Raw genomic sequence first — 22,671 nt, 5'->3', positions numbered from 1 at the left:
GAGTCTTACAATGGATCGAAATACGAGTGTGCGTGTGTGTTCGTACCTCATACAAACAGGCCTGGTGGAAGGGTTGACCACAGCGAGGGTCGTTACACACCTGGTCAGGGATTGCACCTTCGAGACGATACGAGTAACAAATGCCACACTCGGTGCTGAAATCCTACACACACACACACACACACGGAGAGAGCAATGAAATGAGGGAATGAAAAGACCTGCCGTCACCACACTCACCTCTTTCTCTCACGCACGCACACACGCACACACACACACCTCGTGTTTTTTCCTACAGTTGTGCGTTAAGACAGAGGAGGATGTGGCCGCTTTAAAGAAGAAAACATCTGGTCAACTCAACTTTTCTATGCACTCGTCTGAATGTTAATGAAGCTGAGGCATTAATCACCGCGGTGACAGCAGATAAACACGACGCCCTTTCAACCCATCACTGCGCACACACACACACACACACACACACACAGAGAGAGAGAGAGAGAGAGAGAGAGAGAGAGAGAGAGAGAGAGCGACAGGAGGGAAAACAAATGTGTGTGGGGAAAAAAAAAGAGCGAGATAAATGGTTTTCCATAATTAAAAACAATTTGATAGAGCAGAGAATTCTGCCATCTTTGTTATTCTAATGATATTATCCACTAACAACCCAATTAGAGGAGAAGTTAAATCCATCTCCACGCAGAGACAAAGAAAAATATCGGAAAAAGAAAAGAAGCCTCGAACTTAAAGCTCAAACAAACAAAAACACACAAACGGCTCCGTGTGAAGGTAGAACTGACATAGGGAGGGAGGGAGGGAGGGAGGGAGGGGAGCGACTGTGTGTGACTTACAGATTTTTCGTGGGTGGCAGGTGACGGGAATTCAATCTCCAAAACATCCCGGAGGTTGCACAAGACGCTGGATTCCGGGTTCCTGCCAGCAGACCACAGACAGCTCCTTCATACACTAATTAACCACATGCAAATCAGCCTGAGAAAAAAACCACCGGGGGGGGCAGTGATTGGGAGGCTTTTACCAACACTATTTCAAAAACAGAAGAAAAGTAATAATCTGCTGCTTTCTACTGAGCAGTGGGGGGGGACGGGGGGGATTCTGATGTTTGGAAAAACATAATCATCCCTCAGTTTGTCATAAACTCTTGATTTGATGCATAATTCTTAACCTGACAGGGTTTTCTTTTTTTCGTTTGGATTTTTTACGTCCTTTGTACGTCATCTGTGACGAGAACAGACGTTGTAACATTGAGATCTAGTCCACACGACAGCAGGTAGGTGTTTGAAAACTGAGGTTTTCCAAAACAAACCCTGTCCACGCATGCTAAAACATGCCACATCAACAGGGGGCGATGTAATACAGTTACATCATAATTCCTTGCTGGCCAGTCAAAAAAAAAACAAAGACACTTCTTCTGGAAAATAAATGTATGTTTGTTTGTATATTTAAGGATGTTTAATTCCCCACTTTCTCTGTCGTCACCAACTGTTTGCAGGTTTGGAAAAACTTAATTGTCCCTCAGTGTCATAAACTGATTTGATGCATAATTCTTAACCTGACAGGGTTTTTTTGGGTTTGTTTGGACTTTTTACATCAACTGTGACGAGAATAAACATCATAAAATTGAGTTCTAGTCCACACGAAGGTAGGTATGTCTGAAAACTGAGCTTTCAAGCTCCAGTTTAGCAAATAATCCTGTCCACACGTGCTATAACATACCATCATAAACATACAAACAACCCAAAAACCCACTTATGTGATGTCATATCAAGGCAGCAGGTGGCGATATAACAGAAAACAGGAAAGAGTCCTAGTCTGGGGTCAATAAACAACAAAAATAAATATAAATAAACTATGAAAGCATGAAATAAACCATGAAAGAATGAAAGTCCATTTACAAACACACTGATACTAATTCCACGTTACTACGAGAAACAGCTCAGATATTTTCTTCCAAAAATGTGTTACAGGACACTTATCTTACCACAGGTGCATGTTGCTGTTGAGTTTATTCCTCAGAGGAGTCACCACTGCAACACAACAAAAAGGGAATTATTTGGAATAAACAATACAATTTATTTGCATCTATAATTTTCTATTATGACTTGTTTGGTCTGTAAAAATGACAATTTTAAGTACTGAATTTTGAGTATGGACCAAAGAAAGCAGACTTTATATAGACAATTTTATTTGTCGGCACCTTTCTCGACACTGAAGATCACATTAAATAAAACACAGAAACATAAATTATTGGTTTAAAAAAACACTTAAACTGATTAATCAATGATCAAAGTAGATTAATTTAGTAATGGGTTAATAATCGTTGTCGTCAATCGTCTTTTTGTGCTCACATTCTAAACTCGGAGCTCAGAATCATTAGACACACACAACATCGTCTTTGTGATGTCATGTGACAACAGTGCAGCTCTCGTCACCTTCACTTCTTATTTTTCCTACATGTAAAAAAGAAGATATTTGTGTGCGAGTGTGTGTTTCATATGTTTTAGAGTTGCATTGCTAGGCAACAGAGTACCCGCGGCACAACCTTGAGTTCACAGAAACAACGACGCTCTGACAACTGGCGGAGAGACTTAAATAGAAACGTGAAACTCGCCCGGCGACGGAAAAAACGCAAAAAGGAACTCGGTTAAAGGAGTGATACTTGTGACCTGATGTGATTTATGTCGTAAATGCAGTGATTTTCTTCCTCACAAACAAAAGTTTAAAGATGTATTTTTGTACAACGTTGTACCAAGATCACCGTTTATGTACTTTAACGCTTGGTTTTACAGGTGGAGCCCTCTACTGGTGCCTGTCGGAACTCCATCTGTATGTCAAACAAACCCAGTGAAAGCTCATTTAAATAAACCAAAGTTATGCCCATTTTACCACTATTTTTTAAAATTATATTTCTCTTATTGATATGTTTCTTTTCCCTTGTTGTGATCTTATTTTTGTGCTTTTTTACACAGCTTATTTTCATTTTCAGGAGGTTCTTTGTGTCCTGCTGCAATGTTTACTAAACACTGATTTGACGGTGATTATTTTTGCCAGCAGATGGCAGTAAAATAATAGCATTGTCAAGGTCGACTATTACATTTTTTATAATCCGAGTATATGCGTCCTAATTCCTTCCATTTAGGGTTTATTTTATTGTAATATTTTATGATTTAAATATGTAAATACTGGAAAAAAGGAAAGAGACAATGGAAAGAATCTTGCAACGTCTTACTTTTGTGTCTATTTATTCCTTTATTCTCTTTTAGAATGACAATAAAGCACCTTGAATCCTTGGGAGTCCTTGGCTGTCTGACATAAAGTCTTGCACATGTGCAGAACAGATAGGACAGTGTCGTAAAAGACGGGCATCTTTGCTCACACTCATTGTTGTGTGTCTTTAAGGTCGTACTCACCGTGCTCAGCTCCCAGCAGGCAGCACTCCGGCAGCATCTTCGGGTGTCGGGGATCCATGTCCACTTTGATGGACACGTTGTTTCCTGCACACACACACACACACACACACACACAGGAAAGTAAGGGACAACTATCGTACGTTTAAATCCACTGTGCACAGTCAGGGTTCTGCCCGCCTTTACCAATCACGATCCGCCTCATGGTGTCGGAGCGACTCGGTTTCTCCGGCTCCAGGATCCAGGTGTTGCCGTCGATCTCGTCCAGGACGTCCCAGAACTCGGTCAAGGAATCCAAGACCAGAAGGAACTGCTTGTGAAGCTGTTCCAGAGTCGTCTACCAAAACCAGAGTGGACATGTTTATTGCGATTTGACTGCAGGTCACAGAGATCTAAGCCCCGCCCTCAAACACAAATGGGCCAATCACAGCAAGTATCTGCCTCAAAGTACACTCAGGACACAACCTTGACTTTTCTGTGAGTTTCTGACATTTTAGAAGTATGTTATTCAGACATGAAATACCACACTGATAATCCAGCCAACCACGCAGCATCCCAACAGGTCAGACACACACAACCTTAACCTTGTTAGCATGTGAATAAGTTCTGCTAAACGCCCATAAGCAGCTGAATTAGCATCCACACCGGTGTTAATTTCTTTTTGACGAAAACTCTCTGGCAAAAAAACGAGACGTTAAGTAAATAAAAACAAAGTTTCTGTGACGAAATCTACTGACACTTCACGTCAATGAATAAAAACTAGACGGAAAATGTTTGGGGGCGGGACAAACTTGGAGAAGAGAGGAATAATAAGATTATATTTGCGAGGTATGGAGGTTAACGTTGATCTACCTGGATGTCAACACAGAGAAGGACGCATGTAGAAAGCGGAGGACGAAGCCGTTTGTAAACCACGTGGAGACAAACGCAAAAGGACAAAAACACAAAGGACCTGAAGCCACATTTAGAGACGAGTCGTCCACAAACACATGCAAAGTTTCAGTAAAGACACAAACTAACGCTATTTTATCAGCTGTTGTTTTGTCATTAATTTAAAGTGTAGTTTAAACTAAAACAAACCACCAACGCTGATGATTTTGGATTTTAAATAAAAATACCAATTTGATTTTGAATTTATATACAGTTATATCTGGGTTTGTATTGTAAATTCAAACCTTAATAATAACATATTAATAGATTAATAGTTTGATCAGAAACGTTTAAATAACACAAACAAACCCATTAGATTTCAGTTGACTGAAACTAAAACATCTCAGATGACCCTTAAATCAAGGGTCACCGTCCACAGAGCTTAATAATGACATATCCACTTCAGACAGCAATGTGGATAAATTATGTCTTAACAAAAGTCTAGCGAGTAAGAAATAGTGACATCTAATGGTGAGACTGCAGATTGCAACAACACACAGAACTCCTCCACACACCCCAAGCATGTCCGAGATCTACGGTGGCCTTCACAATCCAGAAAGGAAGACGTTCGTGTGGGTTTACTGTACAACAAAAACATACACGCTCAGAAAAAAGGTGCATAACTAGAACTTTGTGATTACTTTGTGATTACGATGACTTCAGACAGATTCTGGTGTTTGAAAGTGAGGCAAACAACCAGTTGGTTAAAAGTGAAAACAACTTTAAAGTTTCACACATGAAGAGAAGAGAAAGGGAGGCTGATGGAGGTGTGGGAGAGCGATACAGATGGAATGAGAAGGAGAAGATTAGGGGAAGGGAAGGGAGAGGGAAAAAAAATGAACCAAAAATTATGGGTCATTGTGCCAGCACAGTGCACACAATTAAGCATCGTCCAGGTGCTGAGAGCCTCTGCAATTACAGCCCAATTAATGCCAGTGGCATGATTACGGTTACCGCTAAGGATAAGTACGCTAAGCCCAGTTCAGGAAGAGAGAAAAAGAGAGGAAGAGAGAGAGAGGGGGGGGAAAAAGAAGAGGGAAGAACAGGTGGTAATTGAATTCCTGCTGTATCTGAGAGAAGAACTCGGGTGGAAGGCTGTAAGAAAGTATGAAAGAATCTGAGCCCAGATTCTCTCCTTGGCCGCCTCAATCAGTCGCTCTTTATCTATTTATGATATCTCTGACCGACCTCCGTTTAGCTCTTCAGAGCAGCCAGGCTCAAGCAATGTGCTCCTCTTTTACGCCGATGTTATTAAACTTCACCATCATCGTCTTCTTCTCCTCGAGCGGCCTCTCATTTACAAAGGTATTGAGGATTATTCTGTCACGATAAAGCTCGCCCTTTATTACCCAGGAGGCCACGGAGGTTCTGTTTAATCGGCGTGGCTTTATCTGCAAGTTTGTCCTTCCTGTCTACAGTTTTCCACGGATCAATGTGAATTCTTTTTGTCATGAGTACAATATTAGTACGAATGTAACGCAGGGGTTTGTAGAGAAAAAAAGAATTTGAGTGTGATACTGGTGGAGATGGAGAGAAGGGACTGAGTGGACGGTCCCTAATGTGTCCAACCCCAGAGTTTGTCTGTCAAAACTTAACGTTCATTTCGTCCATCATTGTGCGCCTCACTGGGGAGCTTACGATGGTGGACAAAAGGGGAGCAATACCACTGGACATCATGGGGGGTAGTATAGAGACACAATAGACAGGAAAACGATGAAGAAGAGTCTTTAAAAGGTATTTTAAATGCAGAGCGACTGCCAGGCACTCTTCTTTAGGGCTGCAACTATACACAATTGATTAATCTGTTGATTATTTTCTCGATTAATCGTTGATGATGTTCTCAAATGTCTTGTTTTGTCCACAAACCAAAATGATACCAAAAAGTTTCTGTGAAAAATCACAGAAACTGGTTTTAATTCTTTAAGAAAACACTCAAACCAAATAATCGATGACGAAAATAGTTGACGATAAATTTAGAATATTAATAATCGATTCATCAAATAATCGTTTAAGCTCTACTTGTCTTGCCAGTCACTAACGGAGTGTCCGTCGAAGGAAGTTGTCTAAAGTCACGGCAGACAAGTGGAAATATTGAAGATGCCGCTCTTCATCGATCTCTCGTCGACAAAACCAATATTCCACATTAAATCTTTCTTTCTCTTTCAGATCGAGCACAATAAAATAACATGGTCGCCGTGTTTGTTGATGCCTGTAACTTGGAATGGGCGTTACGTGACTCTAGAGGGGATGACAAGTACCAACGCAAAACAACGGACAGAGGTATGTAAGGTAGTAACGATATAAAAAGGTGTATAAATGGGCCTCAAGTCACATGAAGGCATTAAATCGTGCGAGAATATGTATCGCTCATTATTTTTGTAATCGCAAACAAATTAAACAAAACCGAGCAAAACATGAATACTGTTTCCTGGAATCAGTTTGATATTTTTAACACACTTAAATATCATTTCATTTAACATTAAAAGGCCAAAGAAATAAATCAACCATTATTTTAAGATCGTGTTATACATATCATTAACAGTAGATATTTTGTTTTCTGGTGTATTTACAGTGAATTGTCATTCTCACTGAACATCTCAAAACTTTTCATGAGTCCAGAGAAACAACCTGTGTGCAGCTTTATATCCACATACAGATCTACTATTTCAGGATATAGACTAAGAATATATCCAGACATTATTTTAAAGCCATATCGCACAGCTTTACAGAAATACTGATTTGATTTATATTATATTTCCCCCGTTTGAAGGCTGATATCTCACATTGTGTCACTTAAATGCAGTTTTTAGTTGTTAAAATGATAATAATAATGAAAAAAGCCTTTGTACGCTTTGCTGCAGGCACAAAGGATGGACACACACACACACACACTTATTTTTTCCCTTCTATTCTAGTTCCACACAAACGCTCAGAGTGGCACGTCTTGGCCCTGCAACAGAGCAAGCAATAATTACTCATTCAAATGAACATGTCAGGACTGAAGACAGACAAGCCCCACCCCCACCCCCCACCACACACACACACACTTGGCACAAAGTGCACACTCACACATACACACAAACTTCATGTCGCAGTGTGTGAGAGATCCATCAACAGCACAGCAGGCAGACAGGCTCCATACGGCAGCGCTGTTCTAAGCTGGTCCTCACTGTACGCCTGCCATGTATCAACACACACACACACACACAGACACACACACACACACAGAACGCAATGCTCAGACATGGAGCAGTAGTTTTAATGATTGACAAAGCAACTCTGTGACGGTATAAAAAAAAGAGCACAGGACATCTGTGTGAGTGACACACAGCCTCAGAGCTTCAGTGGCAGAGATGAAAAGAGTTCTGGTGAAAGAAGCGAGACGGCAAACAACAATAACAAGGGAGGAGGAGGAGGGGAGGAGGAACAGAGCGGCAGCCCACAGCTGGTTTTTACAACAAAGCACTTTTACTGCCAGTTAAAGTGGACAACAGGGGCTTAAAGGAAAATACAGCCCTTAAAGGGGACATATTATGCAAAATCAACTTTTTAACCATTTTAATACTGATATTTGGGACTCTGGGGGCCCTACCAGTCGCCAAAGTGTGGAAAAACAATACTCAGTCATGTTTTCGTGGTTCCGCTTAGTGTAAGTATAGGCGATAAAACGCTCGATGTTGAATTCCCTGCGCTTATGACGTCAGCATGCGCATTTCACCGCGAATGTTACCGCCCCACCAGTACGTTTACTTCGCAAGCTCCACCTTAGCTCCACCTTGTCCCTGCCAGAGTGCAGGCGAGGGAGGAAGAGCGGTATTATGTCAACGTGGCGGGACAAGTGTGCTGTTGGTGGCTGCACAGTGGAGCACAGTGTTTTACAGAGGATTTTATATATGAAGCTAATGTGCCGGATAAAGTCAGCAATCGTGTGTTCGTGTGTTCGTGTGTTCGCACCACTTCACATCAGACTGCGGCCAGCGGTTGCCGTATTTAGTCAGGGGACGTATTTCACCGACGTACAAACACACAAATTGTTAAGAAAAGATCACATAGAGCTCATAACTGACCATTCTGACACGTCCTAATTAAACATATTTGTTCAGTACGTCCTCCATGACCGGAGCACAGACTCAGTCTGATACAATCACATAAAGCAGCTGTTTATGCAGCTCGCCGCTGACGATCAGCGGTGCTGCACTCTCTGTGCAGCGGTGCTACACTCTCTGTGTCACCGATAGCCTCGGCAGCGGCGCGCTGAATAAACTGTATGTTGCTGTATCAGACCGGAGACTGTCTGATACAGCGGTGGCGCGTTACACGGTGATCGCCAGCTCGCCGGAGCACCGGAGGTGGTCAGCGGTGGTGAGGTCTCCGGAGCACAGTCTCCGGTCTGATACAGCAACATACAGTTTATTCAGCGCGCCGCTGGCGATCAGCGGTGGCGCGTTACACGGTGATCGCCACCGCTGATCGCCAGCTCGCCGGAGCACCGGAGCTGGTCAGCGGTGGTGAGGTCTCCGGTCTGATACAGCAACATACAGTTTATTCAGCGCGCCGCTGGCGATCAGCGGTGGCGATCAGCTGATCGCCAGCGGCAGTTTAGGCTATCGGTGACACAGAGAGTGTAGCACCGCTGCACAGAGAGTGCAGCACCGCTGATCGTCAGCGGCGAGCTGCATAAACAGCTGCTTTATGTGATTGTATCAGACTGAGTCTGTGCTCCGGTCATGGAGGACGTACTGAACAAATATGTTTAATTAGGACGTGTCAGAATGGTCAGTTATGAGCTCTATGTGATCTTTTCTTAACAATGTGTGTGTTTGTACGTCGGTGAAATACGTCCCCTGACTAAATGCGGCGACCGCTGTTTGCAGTATGATGTGAAGTGGTGCGAACACACGAACACACGATCTGATACAGCAACATACAGTTTAACTGTTTAACTGATTTACAGTTGGACAGTGTTCGGCTCGATCCTTATGTAGGACGTCTCTTCCTGTGACGGCACTCTCGCTGACATGTTGATATTGTCAGAGAGCTAGTGGAGGGAGGGGGAGACGAATAGAGCTGTAAAGAGGACAAATCAGAAACCCCCTGGAAGAAGTGGGTGTGTGTTTGCCTGTGTCTCATTTGCATATAAAGGGACCTTGCACGAAAACCGAGCGTTCTGAAAGGGGCGGGTTTAGCAGGGTTATTGAACTACTATGATTCTTCATCCTTATGGTATTTTGACCAAAGCATGTCACTGACATGTTCATTAGGACACCAGGGAACTATTTTAATGGGGGAAATAGGGTATAATATGTCCCCTTTAATACAGCAGCGATAGGTAAGAGAGGAAGACTCGAGGGTATTAGTGCGGCGTTTAATCACACGTTGAGTCTCCGGAACCGCCGCAGGAGGTCACACTAGCGTGAAACATGGCCCTGTTCACATCTGAGGCTCTGAGGATTCACAGAGCCTCAAATGTTTAAATCCACAGACATTTAAAATGAGGAGCAGCATAAAAAGAGGCATGTTTACATAGTTTGCGGGGAAAATAATCACTCACCTGTGGCGTCCATGTTACGAGCAGAGGTAGTGGCAGGTCAGCAGTGCATTCAGGAGCCTCTGCTGGATGCTGCGGATGCAAAAACAGAGTTTTCACATGAATACAACAGATACTACAATAGATACTGTTTTTAATAAAAAATATATGTCACCTAAAGTCTACGATATCTCAAGAACATGTTTACCACTTTATGTCAGGGTTAGTCAGCTATAAACACAAGTTTGTGTCACTTTGTATACAGTTTACTCTGCCTGCACCATCAGTAAGTTCTTAAGTGTCATTTTGTCCCTTTGGTGTTTGAAAGCCATTGTTTAGATTCACCTCAGTGATGCAAACTGACCACACGAGGCAGCAGAAGACCAGCAACTACCGTTTCTGAGTGAGCTTAAAATGTAGATTTTCTCTATGGACTTGGTATGGGAGAGCAAGCGGTGTTACAAGGTGTCAAGAAATTCCGTTTCCTGTTGAAAAAGGTTGCTTATTAGTGAGATAAAGTGGCAAATGTATTCTTACGAGATCATAGACTCAATTTGGCATACATTTTATGAGGTGAGTCTTTAATTATTATCATGTTATACAAGACTTATTCAGGAAAAAGTCCCCGAAACTTTATTCAAAGTCTTCCATCTTCAGATTTTCACCTTCCAACATCCCTCTACACTTCGTCCTACTCTTCCCTCCTCACTCCCCTGTCAGCTCAGCCTCCATGACTCGGTGCCAGTGTTGCCTCCTCCTCCTCCTCCTCCTCCTCCTCTAGCTGTGCCTGGTGAGGAATGACCTGGCTCCGGATGCGATGGAAGCAGCTGGAACGTGGGGACAACTCCGAGCTATTTTTACGCGGTGCCAGAGGGGGTGAGGGTGGGCAGGTGGGCTCAGAGTGAGGTCCCTACTATACCCTTCCACGTCCCTAGTGGATGTCATCCAGGCTTAGGCAGGCACCACATCACTCTGCCACCCACCCACCGGAATATGAAACACCACTGTGAGGTGTTCACGATTGTGTGGTTTTGTTGCTCACAGAAAATAAACAAAAACATTCTAATTCCAACAAAGTTTTGAAGAAAGTGGTTTCAGGTCACAAAGAGTGAGACACGCTTTGAGTTTATGCTTTTGAAGTACAATACGGAGACATTATTGATTAATAACCCTGCTGTGTTTTCAGTTCTGGTTATTTTAGATTATGTTAGCATCACTGGAGACTTTAAACTAAGAGTCAGCGCTTTTATTTTCTAATCTACCATGAACTATATGCACAGTATCTTCCTGGTTTTCAATAATCCAGCCCAAATATTTCCAGTAAGCTGTCAGAGATGTTCTACACTCATGTCTGCAGAAGTTACGAAGAACAATAAGCAACAAATTATAGATTTGGTCATTTCTAAAACATCTACCAAAAGACAATGTATGGTCTATTGGAAAGTTTGAATCGCTAACCTAAAAGGTTTCTGTCAATGTGTACAGTCAGCTCCTCTAGAGGGGTTTATGGCTACTCCAGCATCAGAAACAACTTCCTACAATGCAAAGAAACCTAAAAAGTGATAAAAGTGTTATAATAAATGCAAACACATTTTGGGCTCAAGTTCCATTGCGAATCTTGGTGTTTCAGTCCATGTTCACAACCAGACATAACCAGAACCAAACATCCACCACCTTACATCATCACAGGTGGGTGTAAACACGACAGTAGCGACATGGTTGACGTTGTCCTTCTGTCTTCCTCTTGTCTACTGTCCATCTACACTGACACACCCACTGATGACACAGCGTCTCACAAAAATCCTTTTTGTTCCTGCTAGACCCTAAAACTCTGTGTCTACATGTCTCTAGTAGGTTGTGAGGACCAACGTTCACTCAATCTATTTGAAGACATTTTTTTGAAGGTTGAGTGTGTGTGAACTTGTATTTATCTTTGTGAGGTCTAAAACATGTACAAAGTGAGTTAAGACCTGGTTTAGGTTAGGGTTAGGCACTTAGTGGTGATAGTTAGGTTAAGGCTAAGCCTTATGTCTATGCTGTGAGTGTGTGTGTTTTACCTTAGACTTGAGTTTAATAGTGAGGGTATGCTGCCTTCCAGTGGAGTCCTGCGCAGCCAGTCTTAGTGTTCGGAACTCTGTGTCTATGAAAAGCAGTCTGAGGATGGACAGACACACACACACACACACAAATACATATACAATAAATCAGCATCTATCCACAGAGAAGGGCGCACACAACACTGTACAATGACAGCAGCCATCATCCGTCATTAATCACAGTGGCCCAGAGCCATATTGAGATATCAGCTCTGACTTCAGATTTATTGCTTTGGCTCCAGACGCAGTGACATCAGGTTACATCCAATTACACCAAAAATCCAGCAACTAAACACAACTACAGGCTTTTTCTACCACACCCCACCCCCAACCTCTGAATTCTGATTAGCATTCTTCTGCAGCCAGAGCTTTATTAATGATGTAATGGCAGAATATGACAAACTAAATCATGTCGAGGCTGAGAGCATTTCATGCTGAGTCACCAGAAACACACAGGGTTTTATGCTTTCTAATAAAAGTGTTGAGGAAATACACCGAGTGTACGTAATCTGAGGGCAGCGTGTTAATGCAGCCTCCACGCTTCAATACAATAGGGCTGCAACTGATTATTAATATTAAAATATCGCTTAATATGTCCATTATCCTCTCGATTAATCGATTAGTTGTTTAATCGCTTGGTTCTCAAACTGTGGAGCTTCCTCTGGAGGAAATACTGTTCTACTGTAAATACCAGGGATTGTGATTGTGAAGTGGAGCTGAGGAATTTTGACCAGAGTGCGTAGAAAATTTAACAAATAACAAAAGAATATGATGAATACCAGTGTGTGAAGCATATGTGAGGAAGAGGAGGATGATGAGAGTGAAATTATCATCTTATTGGGAATAAATCTGCCTCCTGTGATAAGTCCGTGGTGACTTTGCTCAGCCTATTTTACACCACTGTATTTTAACAATAATGGTTAATAATGGTGTTACTGAGAGACAGCAATATTTCCTCAGGTGGCACTTGGAATAAAAAAGTTTGAAAACCATTATGATCGTTCACAAATGGCATTTTGTCCACATACCAAAATTATTCCAGCAACGGAGCAAAGGAAACCGTTTTAATTATTAAAACAAACAAAACAAACTCTAAACGATTAAAACATCATTTTGAATAAACCACAATCAAAATAATTGGCCAGGAATTGAGTAAACAATTAATAATAAATTAATCGTTGTGGTCCTTCAATACAACAAGGCTTTAAAGTACTTAAACACTTATTTACATGCACACATTTATCAATTAATAGGTGATTAACTGAACAAATTATATTCAAATGACAATTAAAGTTGTTGTTTTTTTCATTTAACCTTTTTCAAAGTCTGGCATTTTAAAATAACTGGGGCAGCAACCAGCTAATTATTTTCATAATCAATTAATCTGTCAATTATTTCATCAAATAGTTGATTAGTTGATTTGTCCATAAAATGCCAGGAAACGTTAAAATAAATCCTGAATACATATACCAAATTTCATTCAAATATGATGAGAGTTCGCCCATTATTATAAATATAATATAAATAAATATTAATATTTTGTGATCAAAGGGAATGGGATCATATTTGGTTGATCACCTACCCACCACAAAAAAGTCAAATTGATCCATCAATAACTGTAGACATTAGGGAATTGCTAACATATTTCCATTTGGCAGAATAAATAACCCCAAATGAGCCCTCTATCTTTGCGTCAGGAGCAGGTCTCGTCTACAGAGAGGACACCATGTTGGACCACCATGTTTTCAATAGACAAACTTAATGGGTTTACATTTTAAGACCTTGTTTAAGGGTAAATCAAAAACCCTCCCTCCTAAAGAAATTCAGATTTAGTCAGATTTACTGCTCAGTGGAAAAAACCTCTGCTCTGCCGAGACTTTGAGACTCAAACACTGAACTGAGACAAACAATTTGGAAGAGTTCCTTCCTCCAGTACGATTTACAGTAGGTGATGATGGACGCTCTGTGCCCAGGCTGACGTGGTTGTATATCTGGTGAGGATTTATGACGTGCAGGTAAGGAGGGAGTGAAGTGAGCGGCGAGCTCACAAATGACACACACACACACACACACACACAGAGAGAGAAGTGATGGAATGATGGGAGGCAGTGTTCGGATTATGCGGCGTGTTAAAGTGTCTGCTCGCTCATTCTTATTAGCCCTTTGCAGGGCGGCCATTTTGATGGGTCACAGTAGGAAAAGTCATCCAATGTAATGACAGCTGAGTTCCATTTAGCTTCTTCAGTTACTTGAATGTCTTGTTTGCTTTGTCCACAACCAAAAAATGTGTTATTTTATATTATATATTATTCTGTTAAATGATTTCTGTGTTACATGGAGCATAGAAACTAGAAAATATTCACATTTCAGAAGCTGAAAAATCAGACAGCTTGTTTTAATTATTACAAATAAAACCTCAAGTGATTCATTGATTTTTTAAATAGTTGACGATGAATTTAGAAATCGATCAGTGTTATCAGTGTCACCTGTGCTTTTCCTGCTAAAACAAAATGGCACAAAAAACAAAGACTCTCCTACTTTGTGACATTTACTACAGTGATTCCCAAACATTGGGTTGGGACCCCCACATGGGTCATAGGATAATTTTTGGGGGCCTTAAACAAAGTTGCAAAATTTTACCATCACTGTTGTTCATTTTATGTTATTTGATACATATGCTCATCATTTTAAGTTTTAATTCATTTGCCAATTCAAAATAATACTAGAAGTTAGAGATATTGCTGGAAATAAGTTGCTATATTTAGCACAAATTTGCTCAGATTATAAAGTGATTTGTGTCACGATAGTTTGGATCTTTAAAAAGTGGGTCCCTATCGTGAGCGGCAAGTAAAAAAAAAAAAGAACATTTTATTGGCTTACTAACATTTTAAGGGCATTTGTTTGCTATAACATGAACATAATTAATTAAACCAAGTACATTTGAGGCAGAATCAACCTTTCAGTCACAAATCAGGAGCTGCAGTCACTTTCTCCAAGTGGAAAAGTGCACATTACTGGATTAATTGTACAGTATGAATAAGTATATAACCAATTAAGATAAAAGCAGGTGTAAACAAAGACGAAAAATCAAATGATTAGAATTAATTTTCATACATCATTTCTCCTACATCCGTATTTTAATGTCGAGTTGTAAAACTATTAGCACGGTGAGTCACAAACATGTGCAGTAGGAGACGACAGTGTCAACCTACTTTCAAGTTTTTAGGTCTGTACGATCGGCATTGACGGTGATAAAGGTCATCGATGCATCGCTGAGGCAGAGATTTCCATCTCCCCCCCCTTCGGAGTTTGTTGCCAGGATAGCAGGCACGAGCTGCCGCCCCCTACTGGGCCATGATGGAAACAGCGTGACAGTCAGACGTCCTGCTGTGAAGACTGATGAGAGCATCCCATTTGCAACTCCCCAGCCAAGTGATCTGCTTTTCAGGCGGCACATGTGCTCGTGTGCATGTGTGTGTGTCAAGAGTTTTTGTTTGTTTGTTTGTTTGTTGACAGACTCGTAACCAGTGAAATGAACAGAGTTAACTGAAACTCGATGTAGCACAGTTATATTTGTGCACCAATGTACTTGAACTGTGCAGTCAGAAAAATCAGATTATTGTGTTATAGGCTTGGGGGGGATATAGTGAAATATTGTGATATTTTGTGCTTTAGAGACAGCATATAGTGTTTTTTTTTTTACTGATTTTACAAATAAACTAAACTTTTGGTGGATTATTGACATTTCAGTCCACTAGTTGGTGCCACTGCTCTCTCACTAGAGCTGTTGTGTGAGTATATTGCAATATATGATCTACTATTTTGCAATGTCGTGATAATATCGTATTGTGACTTAAAAATCATGATAACCAGACTTTTTAAATACATGTAAATACACGAGCATGTGCACGATTTTGTCTTTCCAGCTGCCTTAGCCAAAATTTCTGGATGATGTCCGAGTGAAGTCCATGGAAGAACACAGCAGGAGGAGCTCTGGATTATTTACAGCGAGCCAACTGGCAGATAATCTGCCTCCTACAGCTCGACCCGGGGCTTCCTGCCTGTCGTGTTCGTCATACGTGAACGGCAAACTCCATGGGACGTTTGTGTCCTCCAGAATTTGTGTCTGAAAAGTGTTTAGATGAACTTATCAGGACATTATCTTTACTTAATCCTTCACTGTTTGTGATTACTTTCAAATTTAAACACACTAAAAGGTAGTTATGGTAGTGTGAAAGAAGAAGAAAGACAAATTGAAGTTTGTTTGTTGTTGTTTTTAACGCCTAAAATGATCAGATGGGCTTGTCATGTGATTAAATGTGAGGAAAAATTAATTAAAAATAAAATACTTCAGCCCTAGGTCTGATTGACCTAAAACAAAACTACTATATTTTTGTCTCACTACACTTAGAACTTCATCAACTTCAAAGAAATCTGCTTCCATTAATATTTGTATATATTACTTGGCTTGCCGTATTTTTTAATTGTCAATTATGGGACTGCAACAACTAATCCAATCAATCGAATGCTAATTAAGTCATCGACTATTTATATAATTGATAAATGAATCAGTTTTATTTGCTCCTAAAATAACGATAACGGATTTGTGGACAAAACATGTGAGAGTGTCGTTATTTTAAGGTTTGGAAAACGCTGAAAATCAAGGAAATAAGACGTTCAAGTTCATACACCAAAAGTCTGTGAACATGGAGTGAAGTGGCAGCCCATAATGAGCCCAGGAGACTCTAGGGGCCACATTTTGGGGCCGCCACCACCAAGAAATGGTGCCTGGCCCTACTCGACCTCATTTTTCCATTAATTAGCACACGGTGCGCCACCTCCAGCCAATTAAGATGACCACGCTCTCAAATGTAAAGCAGTAAAGGAGACGGAGAGAGTGAGAGAGCGAGTGACTACTCACTTACCTGAGCCAATCAGGAGGCAGCATCACAGCTGAAAAAAAAACCCTGGTGGCTATTAGCCAAATTAAGACGGCAAGCTAAACTCGAGTGCTTTGGAGATTGAGGTTCAAACCGTCTTCAAACCCTGAAAATGATTTCCAGTGTAACACAAACCTTCACCTCCTCTTCTCCTATTAAAACCAGAGACTCTTCAATTAGAGCCATTTGCATTTCGCTAATATCATAATTGTAGCCACAGACATTAATAGGAAAGTGGAAAATGAGTCTAGTAGTCGAGGCTTAAACCGAGCAGGGGGAGAGCACACGTATCTTCTCATATCTCCCCCCCTCCCTGCCTGGCCCACTCTCTTGATGAGTGGAGACCGTGTGACCGCTCACAACTCGCTCGTTATTAAATTCGACCTGGATTTAACTTTAACTCGATAACTTAAAATAAAGAAGTTACTGAGAGCCGTGTCTAAATGAGGAGCTGTGGTGTTGCTGCCTCTTCAAATCTGAGTCTGCTGAGTCAAGGACTGCTCAAAAGAGTTTCCTAAACGTCTTCATTAGTTACCGTTAACTCTAGAAAAATGCCAAAAGCAAAAAACATTTGTAAACCACCATTTATTTGGTCACTCTTTAAATGTTGTGTTGAAGTTTTTACACATTAGAAAAGGGAGCTAGAAACGACAGATGCAAGAGGAGGAGGAAATCAAGTGAAATTTGACTTACTTGTTCCAGCCGAGGGTCTCCATCTCTGAGATGAGCTGCGAGTAATACTGGGGAGGCGGGATGGAGGTGCACTCAGGGCCGCCCTTCACAGCCACTTCCTGCAAACATATACAGAGCATTTTATTTATTTATTTTCTCTAGGCTCTTTCTCCCTCTTGAGGGGTTGCCACAGATTTTTTGACCTGTGGCTGGGGTCACTTTGGAGTGTCCAATTAACCCGATCAATCCTTGCTCAGAGGTTCCCCAGACCTTGTCCTGTCGGGATTCTAACCAGAAACACGCCACAAATTTCCTTTCCACTTTAAAAATACAAACAATATGCACATGTGTATCTCACAATTGAGGCTCTTGATGAAGTTGTAGATGTTTTTCACAGTTAAAGTGATAAATTAAGTCAGCTGTCAGCACTGGTAACAAGCCTGAGACATGGAAGATCTTCCCTACTGAAATATGGCTGACAAGACACCAAGAAAATGCAATTTCAGCCACTTAAGAAAAGGCTCATCTGCTTAAATCTACAATATCTTAAGAGTCAGTTTGCTGCTTTATCTCAACAGTAAACTGCTTTTCCTGACAGGAAATTGGAAGTTTGTAAAACGCTTCGTCACTGACACCAAACTCTATTGAGAAAATCAGTGATTTTAGGTTACGGGGGACACAAGAGCTGCCACTCTACTGCTGCCTTGTTTGCCAAAACAAGGAGACTTGGAGAGACTTGGGTAAATCCTAAAGACGGATTTCAAACACAGAAGTCATGAAATAGCTCATCTGAAGTTACTGATGGAGGCAGCAGTGGAGCAAGAACTCCTGTAGCTGTGACGTAAAATCGATGATTTTCTCTATGGACTTTGGTGTGGAAGATTAAGCAATCTACAAAGTGACATTAACTTCCGTTCCCTGTCAGAAAACGCTGTTATAGAGGTGATATAAAGCCACAAACATGTTTTTTAAGATAGCGTAGACCTAAGCAGGCATAGATTATATAAGTGAATAAAAATCAGTTTCTCCTGGCAGCCATTTTGTCAGTGAGAACGAGTGTCTGTGTTTCAGGCTCGTTCCTCTTAGGCAAACGAACAAAACATATGCAATATGCACACGTGTGCCTCGTAATCAAGGCTTTTCATAGAGCCTGAAGGTTCCTGTGTACTTTCTAGTGTTAAGTGAACACATTAACAACAGTGTGTCCTCACCAGGACGGTCTTCAGCTCCATTAGGAAACTGTCCAGATCGGCCGACTGCTGCAGCCTCTGTGAGAAGTCAAAGAGAAGAGGAGGATAATGAAGTGACAGTGTCTACTTTCTTTTTTTTTCTTTTTCCTTCCTCCACTAGCCAGCCATTCAAATCAAACACAGCATTTGTGATTAATGGAGGCTGCCACTAGCTTTAATAATTAATGATAGCTTAAAGGCTGTGAAAATAATGAACTTTGCAGCCCGGGGTGAAATATCAATCTCATCCAAATAACCCTGAGGGGCCACATAACAAATAGGGACATTTTCCAGGCGATGTTAATTAAACAGTGAAAAATATTATTCTCTGCTCTCAGAGTGAGGGTGACGGAGAGAGGGAGAGAGGGAGAGAGAGAGAGAGAGAGCAGACACAGGAGCGACGCAGTGAACATGAAAGCAGCCAAAAAAAGACAGATAAGCAAATAAATAAATAATTGAATAAACAGAACAATCAAACACAACCTCAATCAAAGCTGGCTGACAAAACAGAACAAAGAATATTATGGTTATGTGTGTGTGTGTGTGTGTAGAAGTTTACCTGCTTCACTATATGTTCAGATCCACGCAACAGGTGTCTCAACTGCCAGCTGCAGTGCAGCCTACAACAGAAAATAAATGAACAGTTAAAAAAAAACTGCTCACACCTGATATTAAAGAGTAAAAAGTGATAAAAAATATCTCCTCTGACTTTGTCACCCCACACAAAAAATGTGTTATTAACCACTTTGCAGAATATGAATGATTAAAAAAGAGGCTGAATGTTTAAAAAGTTGTTTTTTTTAAATCATGTTTGATGACGCAGCTAAACCATGTTTTGAAAGGCTTAAAAGTCTTGAACAAAAGACAGGAGAGACACTGTTTTCAGTCTTTACTACATAATTCCTTACTCCAAGGGCTGCAACTACTGATTGCTTTCACAATCAATTAATCTGTTGATTATTTTCTCACTTAATCAGATACATGTTATGTCCATAAAATGTCAGAAAATGTTGAAAGGCATTTCCCAAATCTTGAAATGATGATGTTCTCAAACCAAAATGAATCAATTAAAAATAAAAATCTTTGTTATATGGAGCAAAGAAACCAGAAAATATCCATCTGACGAAAGTCACTTTTTAAGATCAGCCATGAAAGGTCTCATTACAAGTGGACAGCATCAAGTACAACTGGATGTGACCACAAGATTGGGTCATTTTAACCACAAAAACACTGACCAAACATCTGTTCAGAAGGACAAAATTATGCTTTTATGTGGTCTGACTGTCCACATGTCCCGTCAATGTGTTTGTGTGTGAGTCAATATATTGTGTGTCTTTTATTCGCATATGAAGACAGGAGAAAATAGTCCAGAGATGTGGAGAAGGCAGTCTTTAATGCGTCCTGAGGACAGATTAGCGTCCACACCTGTAAAACAATGTGGACACATGAGTCCCAGAAAGAGAGAACACCTCTGAATGTGAATTTGTGATCTAATCTGAAGACAAATTCACACCTGAACTTCAAGATGTACACACCTGTAATCTGATCACACTGATGGTCTGAACAGGCCACAACACAGCAAACAATACACAAATTCGGTAGCTAATTATGATTAGACAGACTTCTAAATACACTAATATAAGACAGTATTGATAATATTAACAGAATAGAAAGTGAGCAGATGATTCATACTTTGCCCGTTTGAGTTGTCGATCTGGTGGCAGCTGTAATCTCAATCTGAAGTCTTGTTCCTAGACATACGACATGACCGCGACACAATTATATGACAGCAATACTTAAAAACTAACATTATAAATTAATACGTTTATTAAAATAGGACATTAACATGTGTTTTGAAGATGGTGCCGAACTCCCATTGTGAAAATGTGCAATTTAACGTTAATTTGCGTACTAAAGAATGCAGGTTCAAGATTGAACTTTCCTGTTCATAACGTCTTTATAAACTGACACAACAGTTTAATTCGGCATTAGTTGAAAGTTGAATTTTTTCAACTATATTCCAATTAATTCATACGAGTTTACCAGTTCAATTAACACCAACCGCTGTAAAAAAAAAAAAAAAAAAAAAAAGAGGTGCGTTCAAGTGTCTACAATAAATTTGTTTTTCTTTCACATCAGCTCAAAATGTCTTAAATTACACGTCACTCTTTGTATATGAACGTTATATAACTTGTAATGCATTTGTCAGTAGGTACAGGATGTAAACCAACCCCAAAAGTAAAAAAGTGAACTTACCTGGACTGTGACGAACCCATCGTAGACCGTTTTCTCTCTGTTGAGAGGTAAAAATAACGGGTTTTCTCTGGTCATTGAACTCTCCATCGTTTACCTCCGGTTACAGCGAAGACAGGTACTTCCTTAGCTAACGCTAACAAGCCTGATATGAAACAACAGCGCGATAACGACTTCGTGTCACTCATTAAACTAAAGATAGATATTTAAACTAAACTGTTAAAAACACAAGCTCGTGAAGAATACGCTTAGTTTACGCAACAGCGTTAGCATTAGCAGAGAGAACATGAAGTCGACAGTGACAAAACCAAACTTCCCTCCACCATCGGTGACGTCACTCTGCTGCGTTCGTGCCTAGTGAAAAACGTCGGAATTTCAGGTTATACGATCGTGTGGCGTTCAAATGCGTTAACTGTACTCCTTCAGAATTTAACAACACTCAGATTAAGAAGATTAAGGAAAAACAATTTTAGATAAAATATATACAATCAACAGTAGATTAAACAATGCAAGAAAGCTACATCTTACACTCACAAAAACACTCAAAAATCAAATACAGGTTGGTTGTTTCGAATTTGTGCTGAATTTCTGCGAGGACTTAGGTTGTCCACACATCCGTGTCTATTATTCACAAATTTTGGGGATGCTTTTTTTTCTACGATTCCAATAAGGACTGCAGTAGCCATTTTCAACACTAAATGTTGCTGTTGTACGATATTACGACTTTTTGCCGGTATCCGAAATGCCCATATATCGGTATTGCTTGGGCCGATAACTGATATAGATATCGATATACAGCATATAAATTTTTACCCCTGCACCCAAATGTGCATCTTGGCATGTTTGCCCATATCCGATAGTGTAACTTTGCATATATGGTTGCTTTTTGTGCATTTTTCTCTACGGAGCTCCCCCTACAGTTACAGGAGGACATATTTTTTACGACACCATCGTAAACATCTACCTCTTTATCCTCACTGATGTGAAAGCTCATCAATTCTCGCCATTTGAAAAAAAACCTGGTCCGACATTTACTCATGTGTGGCCCCTCGCTCGGTCACACAGTCATTTCCTCTCCCTCGCTTCTTCTGACAACGCTTTTCTCTGCTTCTAAATTAACACTATCACTGCCTTGACCTTATACCTGGCTAGAGGTCTCGCGAGACCTCCTGATCCTGCAGACTCCGGCTTTCAAGGCTGGTTTTCCCACAAACAGACAGTAGGGGGCAGTGGAGACTCTACTGTCTCCCCGAAACAACACATTTAACCATCACAATAACCCTAAAGCTGCTTAAATAGGATAAAAAATCCAGCATAGTTCTGCTTTAAAGCCAATATTGTGCTGATAACATCGTTCATCCATAGCCACTGTACATATATCACCTTTAAATCTTTTTTACTCCAATTGCAACACGATTTTAACTGAGGATCAGTTCAACAATCCATTTAACTTTCCCTCTGAACCCATATATACTGTATATATACATATATTTATATATATATATATGTTCATTCACACATCGACGAGAGAGAAAGAGGGAGAGAGAGAGGGAGGGAGGAATAGGAGTGTGTGTTTTTACTGTACAGAGCTGCTGAGGGCGTGTGTGT

The 22,671-nt window shown here is 40.7% G+C and overlaps 1 protein-coding gene across 1 annotated transcript in view; it reads right to left on the bottom strand.

The window, feature by feature from the left end:
- fancl (FA complementation group L) overlaps positions 1-22,250 on the bottom strand; it is a 33,856-nt gene extending 11,606 nt beyond the window's left edge. Inside the window, exons 1-12 of the mRNA XM_058652325.1 lie at positions 21,067-22,250; positions 20,503-20,561; positions 19,370-19,430; positions 18,793-18,849; positions 17,603-17,700; positions 11,931-12,027; positions 9,898-9,966; positions 3,603-3,753; positions 3,420-3,503; positions 1,991-2,036; positions 843-924; positions 47-163 (exon numbers count right to left, since the gene is read on the bottom strand). Of these exons, the coding sequence (XP_058508308.1) occupies positions 47-163; positions 843-924; positions 1,991-2,036; positions 3,420-3,503; positions 3,603-3,753; positions 9,898-9,966; positions 11,931-12,027; positions 17,603-17,700; positions 18,793-18,849; positions 19,370-19,430; positions 20,503-20,561; positions 21,067-21,153 (1,008 nt within the window). The 5' untranslated portion in view covers positions 21,154-22,250. The remainder of the gene's footprint in view (positions 1-46; positions 164-842; positions 925-1,990; positions 2,037-3,419; positions 3,504-3,602; positions 3,754-9,897; positions 9,967-11,930; positions 12,028-17,602; positions 17,701-18,792; positions 18,850-19,369; positions 19,431-20,502; positions 20,562-21,066) is intronic.
- Between the last annotated feature and the right edge of the window lie 421 nt (positions 22,251-22,671).

This window comes from Solea solea, chromosome 15 (assembly GCF_958295425.1).
Source record: "Solea solea chromosome 15, fSolSol10.1, whole genome shotgun sequence".
NCBI lineage: Eukaryota > Metazoa > Chordata > Actinopteri > Pleuronectiformes > Soleidae > Solea > Solea solea.
Note: the sequence above shows the minus strand (reverse complement) of the source record. Positions and strands in the feature narration are given on the sequence as shown.